The following is an 11,330-nucleotide window of genomic DNA, read 5'->3' as shown; positions in this document are numbered from 1 at the left end:
CCTTGATCTCTGGCATTATTATTGTTCAAAAAATAAACCCAACAGCTGACAAATGGGATTGCCTACAATTAAAAAGTTTCTGCATAGCAAAGGAAACAATCACCAGAGTGAAGTGACAACCTACAGAATGGGAGAATAATCATCACCAATTATACATAAGATAGGAGATTAATATCTAGAATATATAAAGAAATACAAAAATTAAGTGTCAAGAAATACAAATCATCTAATCAGTAAATGGGTTCTCAAAAGAAGAAAAATAAATGGCCAATACATACATATTCAGAAAAAAATGTCCAAGATTTTGACCCATCATGGAAACTGTTTTGAGATTCTATCCCATACCTGTAGTGATATTTTATTTGTATGTTAATAAAGTTTGCCTGGAGATCAGAGGACATAGCCAACCATTTTTAAGTAAACATAGAAGTCAGGCAGTGGGAACACATGCCCTTAATCCAATTACGTGGCAGGTAGGGTGTCTGTGTGTTCAAGGACACACTAGGGAACAGCCAAGCGTGGTGACACATATCTTTAATACCAACCATAGAGACCTGGAGGTCTGTACAGACAGACAGTGACAAGGAAGTGAGGTAGCTGGGCTAAGAGCCAATGAGAGGGCAGAACAGCAAGGCAATAAAGGCATGGGTAAGACAGGAAGTAGCTCTCTTGGTGAGCTAGGGCTAGCTGGTATCTCACTGTTTCCTGATCTCTAAAGCTTTCACCCCTATATTTGGCTGTGTTTCTTATTTAATAAGACTGTCTACAAATTTGTCTACACATGCCAGTCAGAATGGCTAGGAAGAAAACAAAGGCTAGAAAATGGTGGCACTCACACCTTTAATCCTAGCATTCCAGAGATAGAAATCCCTCTGGATCTCTGTGAGTTCAAGGCCACATTGGAAATAGCCAAGCATGGTGACACACACCTTTAATCCCAGAAAGCCAGCCTTTAATCCCAGGGAGTGGTGGTAGAAAGCAGAAAGATATATAAGGCGTGAGGACCAGAAACTAGAAGTTTTTTGGCTGGTTAAGATTTTGGCTGGTTAAGCATTCAGGCTTTTGAGCAGTAATTCAGCTGAGACCCATTCCGGATGAGGACTCAGAGGCCTCCAGTCTGAGGAGACAAGACCAGCTGAGGATCCGGCGAGGTGAGATAGCTGTGGCTTGTTCTGTCTCTCTGATCTACCAGCATGGACCCCAATAACTCGCCTCAGGTTTGATTTTATTAATAAGTACCTTTAAGAATCCTGCAACATCTGGCGCCCAACGTTCGTGTTATGAATTCATGAAAAAGCTTTTTGCCTGTGGCCTTGTGAGTCCCAGCTCAGGCCCAAGCTACACTCAGCCGGTGGTGGTGGCTGTAGAACATTGGTTTAATGATGCAAAGATGTGTTGCATTTGTTTAACTCTGTGAAGCTGTGTTACTGTGCGTATCTAAAACACCTGATTGGTCTAATAAAGAACTGAATGGCCAATAGTGAGGCAGGATAGGCAGGGTTGGCAGGCAGAGAGAATAAATAGGAGGAGAAATTTGGGAGGAAAAGAAAGAGGAAAGAGCAAGAGAACAAGAGGAGGATGCTAGGGCTCAACCACATAGCCAGCTATGGAATAAGAGTGGTAGCACTCACCGGTAGGATTTGCTGAAGGAGACAGAGGCAGGAGGATCCCGAGTTTGAGGCCGGCCTAGGAGGCTTGGGAGAAGCTTTGGCCTGGACTGAGCCAAAAACAGTGGTGGGACCATGGAAGCAGTGGCTACTGCTCTACGTTGCCAGCTCCTTCTCATCATGTTGGTGACTGCAGTGATGCTGCTACCTGGAACAAAGGGTTTACCGCTGCTGATTCAGAGAAGAATTGCCAGGACCATCGTGTTACAAGAAAGCATCGGCAAAGGTCAGTTTGGAAAAGTTTGGCAAGACAAATGGTGGGGAAAAATTGCTGTGAAGATTTCCTGTACTAGGGAAGAATGTTCATGGTTCCGAGAGACAGACATTTATCAGACTATGATTGCTCCAAACCACAGAGGAGGCAAAAAAAAAAAAAAAAAAAAAAAAAAAAAAAAGTCTGCAGGAAACCATGGCCATGCCTAACAGTGACTTTGAAATCTTCAAAAAGATGACAGGATCCTACAACAATGATTCCACATGGACTATGATAAAGCCATTAAGCCGATTAACACCATGGAAAAATCGACTTTGGACTACAAACTGGTCAGGACAATTTCGAGAGGACTAGTTGAGATGATCCAGCCTGACAGACTACTCAAACAAGGACTTGAAACAAGCCCTGAACTTTCCTATTATCCAGAGACTGGACAAATGATACAGGACTTGATGATTAACCCCAAAATTTTCTTTTCAAGATTCCCTAAAGATATCTTCACCCCTAGAAAGCAAAAATAAAAAGAGAATATAGATATGAGATAGATCATCGAATCTACTCTGAGAAAAAAGATAAAGAAATAATAGGATAAATAGGTAGATCATTGAATCTACACTGAAGAAAAGGGGAAGATATAAAAATGACAAAAGGTAGACTACTGAGTGTATTATGAAAGAAAAAAGAATATGGATATGATAAGATAAAAAGGGAGATTATGGAATCTACTTTTAAAAAGGAACTACTTGTTTTAAATAAGATAAGTAATGAAAATTTTTTGGTCTGAGTTTATCAGATGTTACTGGACTGGACATTGTTAATATATATAATGGAGTTTTTTGTCTGGATCTGTCAAATGTTAATGGACTAGACACTGTTAATGTAATCTTGACTGTATATTGCATATACTTATTGAAGATAGTTTTTCTTATATTAGTTATAAGCTTTCTTTAATTTTAGACAAAAAGAGAGGAAATATGGTGGTATTGTGTTCCCCAAAATATTATGTACTCTAATAAATTTATCTGGGGTCAGAGAACAGACAGCCACTAGATACAAAGGCTAGAAAATGGTGGCACTCACACCTTTAATCCTAGCATTCCAGAGATAGAAATCCCTCTGGATCTCTATGAGTTCAAGGCCACATTGGAAATAGCCAAGCATGGTGACACACGCCTTTAATCCCAGAAAGCCAGCCTTTAATCCCAGGGAGTGGTGGTAGAAAGCAGAAAGATATATAAGGCGTGAGGACCAGAAACTAGAGGCATTTTGGCTGGTTAAGCATTTAGCTGGTTAACATTTTGGCCTGGTTAAGCCTCAGGCTTTTGAGCAGTAATTCAGCTGAGACCCATTCCGGATGAGGACTCAGAGGCCTCCAGTCTGAGGAGACAAGACCAGCTGAGGATCCGGCGAGGTAAGATAGCTGTGGCTTGTTCTGTCTCTCTGATCTACCAGCATGGACCCCAATAACTCGCATCAGGTTTGATTTTATTAATAAGAACTTTTAAGATTCATGCTACAGGTGCCCCCCAAACAGTTCGAGCCAAACAACCGTCTTCCGTGTCCAGAGGACCTAGTCCAGTTCCATGGGGGCTCCACAGCCACCAATCCACAGTTCATGGGTTTCCACTAGTGTGGTCCGTCATCTCTGCATATCCTCCCATCTTGATCTCAACACCTCTCACCTGCAGTATCTCTCCTCTCTCTCATCAATTGAATTCCTGGAACTCAGCCTGGTGCCTGGCCATGGATCTCTGTATCTGCCCCATCTGTCACTGGACAAAGGCTCTATGATGACAGCTAGGTTATTTGCTAGGCTGGTCACCAGAGTAGACTGGTCCAGTCACCCTCTGGACCACTGCCACAGACCAAGGTGGGGTCAACCTTGTGGATTCCTGAGAGCTTCCCCAACACCCTGCCTCTTCCTGTTCCCATGATGTCCTCATCTATCATGATATCTTCCTCCCTGCTCTCCCACTCTGTCCCTGTTCCAGCTTGATCCTCCCATTTCCCTATGTTCTCATCCCCCACTCCTCACCCTCTGCCACCCCCTACACCCAGTCCATTCATGTAGATCTCATCCACTTCTCCTTCACAGGGTCATCCATGTATCCCTCCTAGGGTCTTTTCCTGTTAGCTAGCCTCTCTGGAGTTGTGGGTTGCAGTCTGGCTATCCCTTCCCTCCCATTTAGTATCCACTTATGAGTGAGTACATACCATGTTTGTCCTTCTGAGTCTGGATTACCTCACTCAAGATGACATTTTCTAGATCCATCCATTTGCCTGCAAATGTCATGGTATTGTTTTTTACTGCTGAGTAGTACTCCATTGTGTATATGTGCCACATTTTCTTTTTCCATTCTTCAGTTGAGGGGCATCTAAGTTGTTTCCAGGTTCTTGCTATTACAAATAATGCTGATATGAACATAGTTGAGCATGTGTCCTTGTGGTAAGATTGAGCATTCCTTGGGTATATGCCCAAGAGTGTTATAACTGGGTCTTGAGGAAGAATTATTCCCAACTTTCTGAGAAACTGCCATACTGTTTTCCAAAGTGGCTGTACAAGTTTGCATTCCCACCAAAAGTGAAGGAGTGTTCCCCTTGTTCCACATCCTCTCCAGCATAAGCTGTCTTCAGTGTTTTTGATCTTAGCCATTCTGACAGGTGTAAGATGATATCTCAGAGTTGTTTTGATTTGCATTTCCTGATGACTAAGGATGTTGAGCAATTCCTTAAAATTCTTTCAGCCATTTGAGATTCTTCTGTTGAGAATTCTCTGTTAAGCTCTGTAGCCCATTTTTTTTCTGATTGAATTTCTTTTTTTAATTATTATTATTTTATTTTATTTTACAATATAATTTAATTCTACATATCAACCACTCCAGGAGTCCAATTGGCGAGAAAGAGGAGGGTTTATATGAGGGAGAATTGTTGAAACCAAGGTTGGATAAAGCACAGTGACAAATAGCCAGACGAATGGAAACACATGAACTATGAACCAATGCCTGAGGGGCCCCCAACTGGATCAGGCCTTCTGAATAGGTGAGACAGTTGATTGGCTTGATCTATTTGGGAGGCATCCAGGCAGTGGTACCAGGTCCTGTGCTCAGTGCATGAGTTGGCTGTTTGTAGCCCATTTTTTAATTGGATTGTTCAGTATTTTGATGTCTAGCTTTTTGAGTTCTTTATATATTTTGGATATCAGCCCTTTGTCAGATGTGGGGTTGGTGAAGATCTTTTCCCTTTCTGTAGGCTGTCGTTTGGTCTTATTGAACGTGTCCTTTGCTCTACAAAGGCTTCTCAGTTTCAGGAGGTCCCATTTATTAATTGTCCCTCTCTGAGGACTCACTGATCCTAGTGTACATTACTGTAACTATAGTCATCTTAGCCCTAGTGTTCTGTGCCACCAATTAGTTGACAGCATCCCAGACGCTACTATTCTATTGCATTTAGGAATTCCTTTAGGAGGGACAGTAGTTTCCACTATAATTTTTGTTTACAAAAAGAAACCACAAAGTTCTCCAAGAACATTAGCCATAGAGGATAGAGAATTCTTTTATTTAATATTTACATAACTAAAGTTTTGTCACTTGTGATGACAATAATTTACCCCCAAACCATAGACTTCTAACAAAACCACAGTGCCAAGCAAGATTTGGTTCAGGGGATTCCAAGACAGCCCTGCCAAAAATATGGGCTATAGTCTTTGCCCACTGTCTTCCAGAATAAAGATGGTAAGACCCTATTAGTGAAGAAATCACACACTTTAGAGACAGGACTTGGAGGAACCAAACTTGGTTCTGACCTGGAAGCCTCCTCTTTGAGGACTAGCTCTCATAGTATGGGAAAGAGCCATGCAAGCTGCTGAGAGAGAAAAGCAATCAGTAGTCCTATCCAGATGTAATTACTAAGAAGCACACCAACGACCAGCACAGAGAGATATTCCAAAGGGTGCAACAGTGGTGCTTATCGCCTGGGAGTAAGCACCAAGCACCTGACTGGACTTGAAGTCTGATTGATAGTCGGGAATTCATGCCTTACAGTCCACTTAGTCAACTGCCCATGGCTGGTGAGGCCATGGAAACTCAGGGAGAACCTACTACTGCTACTTTCTTAAACCACTAAATTTCAAACTAAATTTTAAACATTTATACTTATATCAACAGATAAGTGTAGTTTTCCCCCATCACCAAAGAAGCTTTTACTTATCAGCAGCAGCAACAGAGACCATTACAGAAAGTCCTAACAGGCCAAAATGCAGTTAACAATTAACCATCAAATTCCCCTCCCCAGTTAATGCATTTATAATGCAAACCCTATACCTAAAGCTCAAGGAAAGTAGCGGAAGAGGATTCAGAAAATTTGTAAGAGACAGAGGACCAGGAGATGGGCTACAAGACAGTATCTTCTTTAAAAATAATTCAAGAGAAAGAACACCAAAGTCCAGAGGGTAAGGAGAAGCGGATGGATCTGGAAGAAGTTTCAGGGAGGAGCAGAAGTGAATATAATCAAAATACAGTATATAAAATTCTCAAAGAAATAATAAAATATATTACTTTAAAAATGAATGTTGGCAATCTCTAATAAATCTTTTTTTTCACATTCAGGTAAAAGAGTGTATGCTGGTCACTCTAACATTCCAATCTCCATAAGCTTATTTGGCCTAACCTAATGCTATGTCCTCCTCTACCTTATCCTCCACCTTTAATATCTATTACTAAACATTTCACTCATGTTCCCATCTGTATACATTGGAAAATTCATACAGTTCTTTTGGATCTTAACAAACATCCTTATGCAACACACCTCATCTTTTAGTGCTTGCTGGGACTTGAGTCTAATTATATACCCAGAAATAACAGAAAGCTAGTTAGGAAGGCCCCAGGAAGAAACCTGAGTGGTGCAAGGCAGCCTTGATATGAGATTCCATACCAGTTTCTCTGGCAAAGTAGAGTTCTTCCTTTGATGACACTGCTTCTATTAACAAAAGGAACTTGGCTAACCTTAGGGGTTCAGTTCGTTAGCATGTGCCCATTTATTCCCATGTCAATTCTGAATATCCCCATTCCTTTCCAGCTAATGTCTTCACTTAACAAAGGTTAGAGTTCTATTTAAGTTGTAACTTGCTCAAGTGACAGTATTTAGATTCAATTTTTCATCATGTCAGCTCTGTCACTACAGGTAAAAGTCTTTCATGAAAGGTTTCAACGTTTTCGTGTCATTAATGCAGCACTTGAACTAGAAATTAAAAGCCTTTAACTCATTCCTTTCTTTTTCCACTTGGCAAAATTAGGAGCAATTGCTCGATCTCTGAAGCTCACTAAATTTATAAGGATACTCTAGGGTACACAGCCAGGTGTGATAGTACATGCCTGTTACCTCGAATCAGGACAATCAGTAGTCAAAGGCCAGTCTCAGCTACATAGTGAGTTCAAAGCTCCCCACCTCTCTCTCAAGTGTGTGTGTGTTCACCAGGAAATTTCATTGAGTGTAGTCAATAGTGATATTTTACACCTCTTGCCACATCATACTATGTACTATCAGAGCCCTTTTTACTACTAGAAATAGAGACATTAGTGCTCTTAAATCTAGTCACATTAGAGAAGATATTTCAAAATCCCAAAACTAATTCAGAAAACTTGTAAGAATCCGCTTCTCTGGAATGACTCTCAGTAGTAAAATTCAGCATTGGTCAGGGTTCTCCAAAATTAAAAATAAAAATAAACAGAACATATAAGGTATGACATTCTCTATTTTTTTATTTTGAGATTATAATATGATTACAGTATTTTTCCACTTTCCTCCCTCCAAACCCTCCCATAAACTCCTCCTTGCTCTCTTTCAATTCATGGTCTCTTTTTTCATCAATTGTAATTGTAGAAGAGAGGGTGAAAAGATTCTAAGAGCCAGGAGATAAGGGAGTTTGCTCTGAGACTCTCTCTCTTAGTAACGTCAGAAGCTACATCCATGAAGTCTTACCAACATGGCTGCCTTAACATGACCTGAACAAGGACAACACCAACAGACAGGCTAATATGGAGATGGAAAGCTCACAAGGCCTCAACCCTAGACATAGAACTACAGGCAACTAAGAAATGCTGAGAGCAGGAGAAATAGTCTTCCCAGGGAAGAGCACACCCATTAGTTACCCAACACCAAGTAGTCAGCCCTGAAAATGCACGTATAAGTGACATTATCCAGACCAAGCAAGTTGTATTTTCTCTTTCTTTTAAGTTAACTGTCTTACATGATTTTTCAGAGCTAGAAAGTTCAAACTCTGTGACAGTGGAACACAAAGCTGGAACATCAGGAACACAGATGCAGTGGTCTTGAGGCTGAAATATGCAGTACAGACAACAGCTTCGAACCTCATGTTACCAGTCTTCAGGCAATATTCCTTTCGCTGGAAAACCTGTGTTTTGTTCTCAAGGCCTTCAGCTGATTAGATGAGGTCCATTTTCACTACTGATGTTAGTCTTTTTCTTAATGGTAGCAAATTAAAAGTTAATTGTATCTATAAAATGTCTTTACAGGACCATTAAATATGAGTGTTTGACAAAACAATTGGGCACTGTATCTCATATTTTTAACTATCTATAACAGTCTCAGAAATACATTTTATAGAAAAGAAATATGTTGAAGATTCTTAAAAGAACTCCAATTGGGTAAATAATCAATTTCAGCAATGCTGTGGTGTCATAACAGAAATTCATCAATAGCCGAACTTGCCTATGAATGCCAATATAAGAGATATTGAGGCCTTTGATGCACTCAAGCTGATAAAGGAAACACTCAGTAATTACAGCAGCCCAGATGATCTTAGAAGCTACTCTGGCACATCTAACATTCCTTATGTGGCGTGTCTCTACTGGAAGAAAAGTAATCAGAAAAGCCTCAAGGCTAACACAGCTGAGTAAAAGGGAACTGGCATGGACGTTTGCAATTTGGAAGTTCTCCCTCAAGGCAAATTGAAAAGAAGCTGCCAATGTTTCATTCTTTATCACACCTTCTGTAATGGCAGAAAAAATGCTGCAGCCAACTAAGATGTCTGCCTGAGCTATGTTACTAATAAACACCACAGTGGATTTTCTGGATACAGAAGGAAATGTCAGTATCAGCATAACATACAGACTGGCAAGCAATCCCAGTAGAGTGATAATGGTGTTTGGAGAAGGTAGGACTAGATATTGGATGTATTTGAACACCAGGTACCTTCGGAGGTCTTTCATATGGTCTCGATGTTTTAAAATGTGAAGTTGGGCAGGATTCCTGTAGTAGGGTAGAGAAGAAAAATGATAGAAGATTATATGCAAAACAACTTAAAGCACTTGAAACTATAGTTCTGTGCAAGCAATTCAATGGTGTTATTATCTTTCCCATGGTTAAAACTAGTTTCATATTATGTCACACAGGCATACGAAATGACATTTTACTTTTGGTGGCAATTGATGGCAAAGAGAAAAATCTTTTTTTTCCCAGTGCTGGGTTTGGTGGCCCACATCTTTAATCGAAGCACTTAAGAGGCACAGAGGTCAGCAGATAACTGAGTTCAAGGATAGTCTAGTCTACATAGTGAATTCCAGGACAGCCAGTTCTGTGCTAGAGAGACCCTTTCTCAAAGAAAGCAAAACAAAAACCCTTTCTTCGATTTCAAAGCTTTCTACATATAAACTGATGTCTCAGTGTTTGATCTTTTCTTCTGATCACTTAGAGTTACCAAAGAATTAGAAGAAATGTCCCTGAGCAGATAGATTAATATATCAGAATCAGGAAAATTCTTGGAGCAGTTGTCTAGTGGGGAACAAACAGTATTCTTTTTGATTAGTGCACTAGAAATGAAATTAAGAGAATGAAAGAAAATGTGATATTTAAATGTTCTCCCCTCCTTTACACAGAAATACATTTTAAAGCTAACAACTGTTTCTTCTACAGCCCCCAAATTATTCTTCATATTGGTATCCTTTCCATTTAAAAGTAGCATGCCTAGAACATTCTTTCTGTTCATCTGAAATCTCCTCTATGTCTTCTGTCCTATCTACCATCATGGCACTAACGAGGAGCATTTTGTGAGGCAGGTTTTAAAACAACAGTGACATGATGAACCTCCTCATAAGGAAATCATTACACATTGATAGCATTTTCTAGTTAGGATTATCATTGCTGTGATGAAACAGCATGATCAAAGCAACTTGGGGAGGAAGGGATTTATATGGCTTACACTTCTATATCACAGCTCATCATCAAAGGAAGTCAGGGCAGGAACTCAAACAGGGCAGGAACCTGGAGGCAGAAACTGATGCAGAGGTCATGGAGGAGTGTTGCTTATTGGCTTGTTCCTCATGGCTTCCTCAACCTGCTTTCTTTTAGAACCCAGGATTACCAACCCGGTGATGACACCACCCCCAATGGACTGGGTCCTCTCCCCTCAATCACTAACTAAGAAAATGCCCCCACAGGCTTGCCTACAGCTTGATCTCATGGAGGCATTTTCTCATTTGAGGTTCCTTCCTCTCAGATGACTTTTGCTTGTAATGTAATCAAAAAATTACATTTTTGAAATGTAATTTGATGCGAAGTGTAAAGTAGGAGTATTTTCACTACAGAGAAAAACTACATAAAAGTCTGTCTCTGATAGTATCTCAAAATTCCAGAATGCAGTTTGATATGTGAGCTACTTAAAACTCTTTATTGTTCTCAAGACAGCATGACTAAGAGAAAATACACATGGGAGACACAATTTAAAATGTCTAAGGGTTCAGAAAGCCAATTTGAATAAGTCCCTAGCTGAAGGTTAATAATTAGCTTCAGACTATCAGGGCCATTAAGCTGTGTTGTCATACCTTTTGGATTTTCCAAGATATAGGCTTTTCAGTCAGATAATTCAAATTTTTGAAGTGGACCATCAGTTCAAAAGTGCTTATTTGCTCATGGAGTGTTCTGTTTGTTTTTAACACCATTAAACAAAGCTGAACAGCCACTTTGCAACTTTTAGTTGGAGTCCTGAAAACATCATCTCTAACAAACAAAGGAATTATGAGCCATGTGCCTGATGGACACTACTCAACCAAAACTGTAGCAAACCAAATTCAAAAACATGTTTAGAATCAGACATCATGATAACATAGGATTTGTTCCTGGGATGAAAGGATGACAGGTGGTTTCTTTTTATAATTTGCACTGCCTTATAAGCTGGGCATGGTGGCCCACGCCTTTAATTCCAGCACTTGGGAGGCAGAGGCAGGAGGATCTCTGTGAGTTCGAGGTCAGCCTGATCTACAGAGCAAATTCCAGAACAGCCAGGACCGTTAAACAGAGAAACCCTGTCTTGAAAAATAAAAAATAAAAAAGGAAAGAAAAAGTGATCCTAATTTTAGTGATAAAAAAGCCAAGGCTTTAATAGGCTCAATAACTTGACCAAATTCACATATGACTGAGAAATGAAGGAACTTCTA

The 11,330-nt window shown here is 40.1% G+C and overlaps 1 protein-coding gene across 1 annotated transcript in view; it reads right to left on the bottom strand.

The window, feature by feature from the left end:
* Window positions 1–7,676: 7,676 nt before the first annotated feature.
* Window positions 7,677–11,330, bottom strand: part of LOC114704873 (P2Y purinoceptor 6-like) — a 41,590-nt gene continuing 37,936 nt past the window's right edge. The window contains exon 3 of the mRNA XM_028886377.2: window positions 7,677–9,147. Coding sequence (XP_028742210.1) covers window positions 8,484–9,147 — 664 coding nt within the window. The 3' untranslated portion in view covers window positions 7,677–8,483. The remainder of the gene's footprint in view (window positions 9,148–11,330) is intronic.

The sequence above is a fragment of the Peromyscus leucopus genome, chromosome X (assembly GCF_004664715.2).
Source record: "Peromyscus leucopus breed LL Stock chromosome X, UCI_PerLeu_2.1, whole genome shotgun sequence".
Classification (NCBI taxonomy): Eukaryota; Metazoa; Chordata; class Mammalia; order Rodentia; family Cricetidae; genus Peromyscus; species Peromyscus leucopus.
This window is presented reverse-complemented; position numbering and strand designations above follow the sequence as displayed.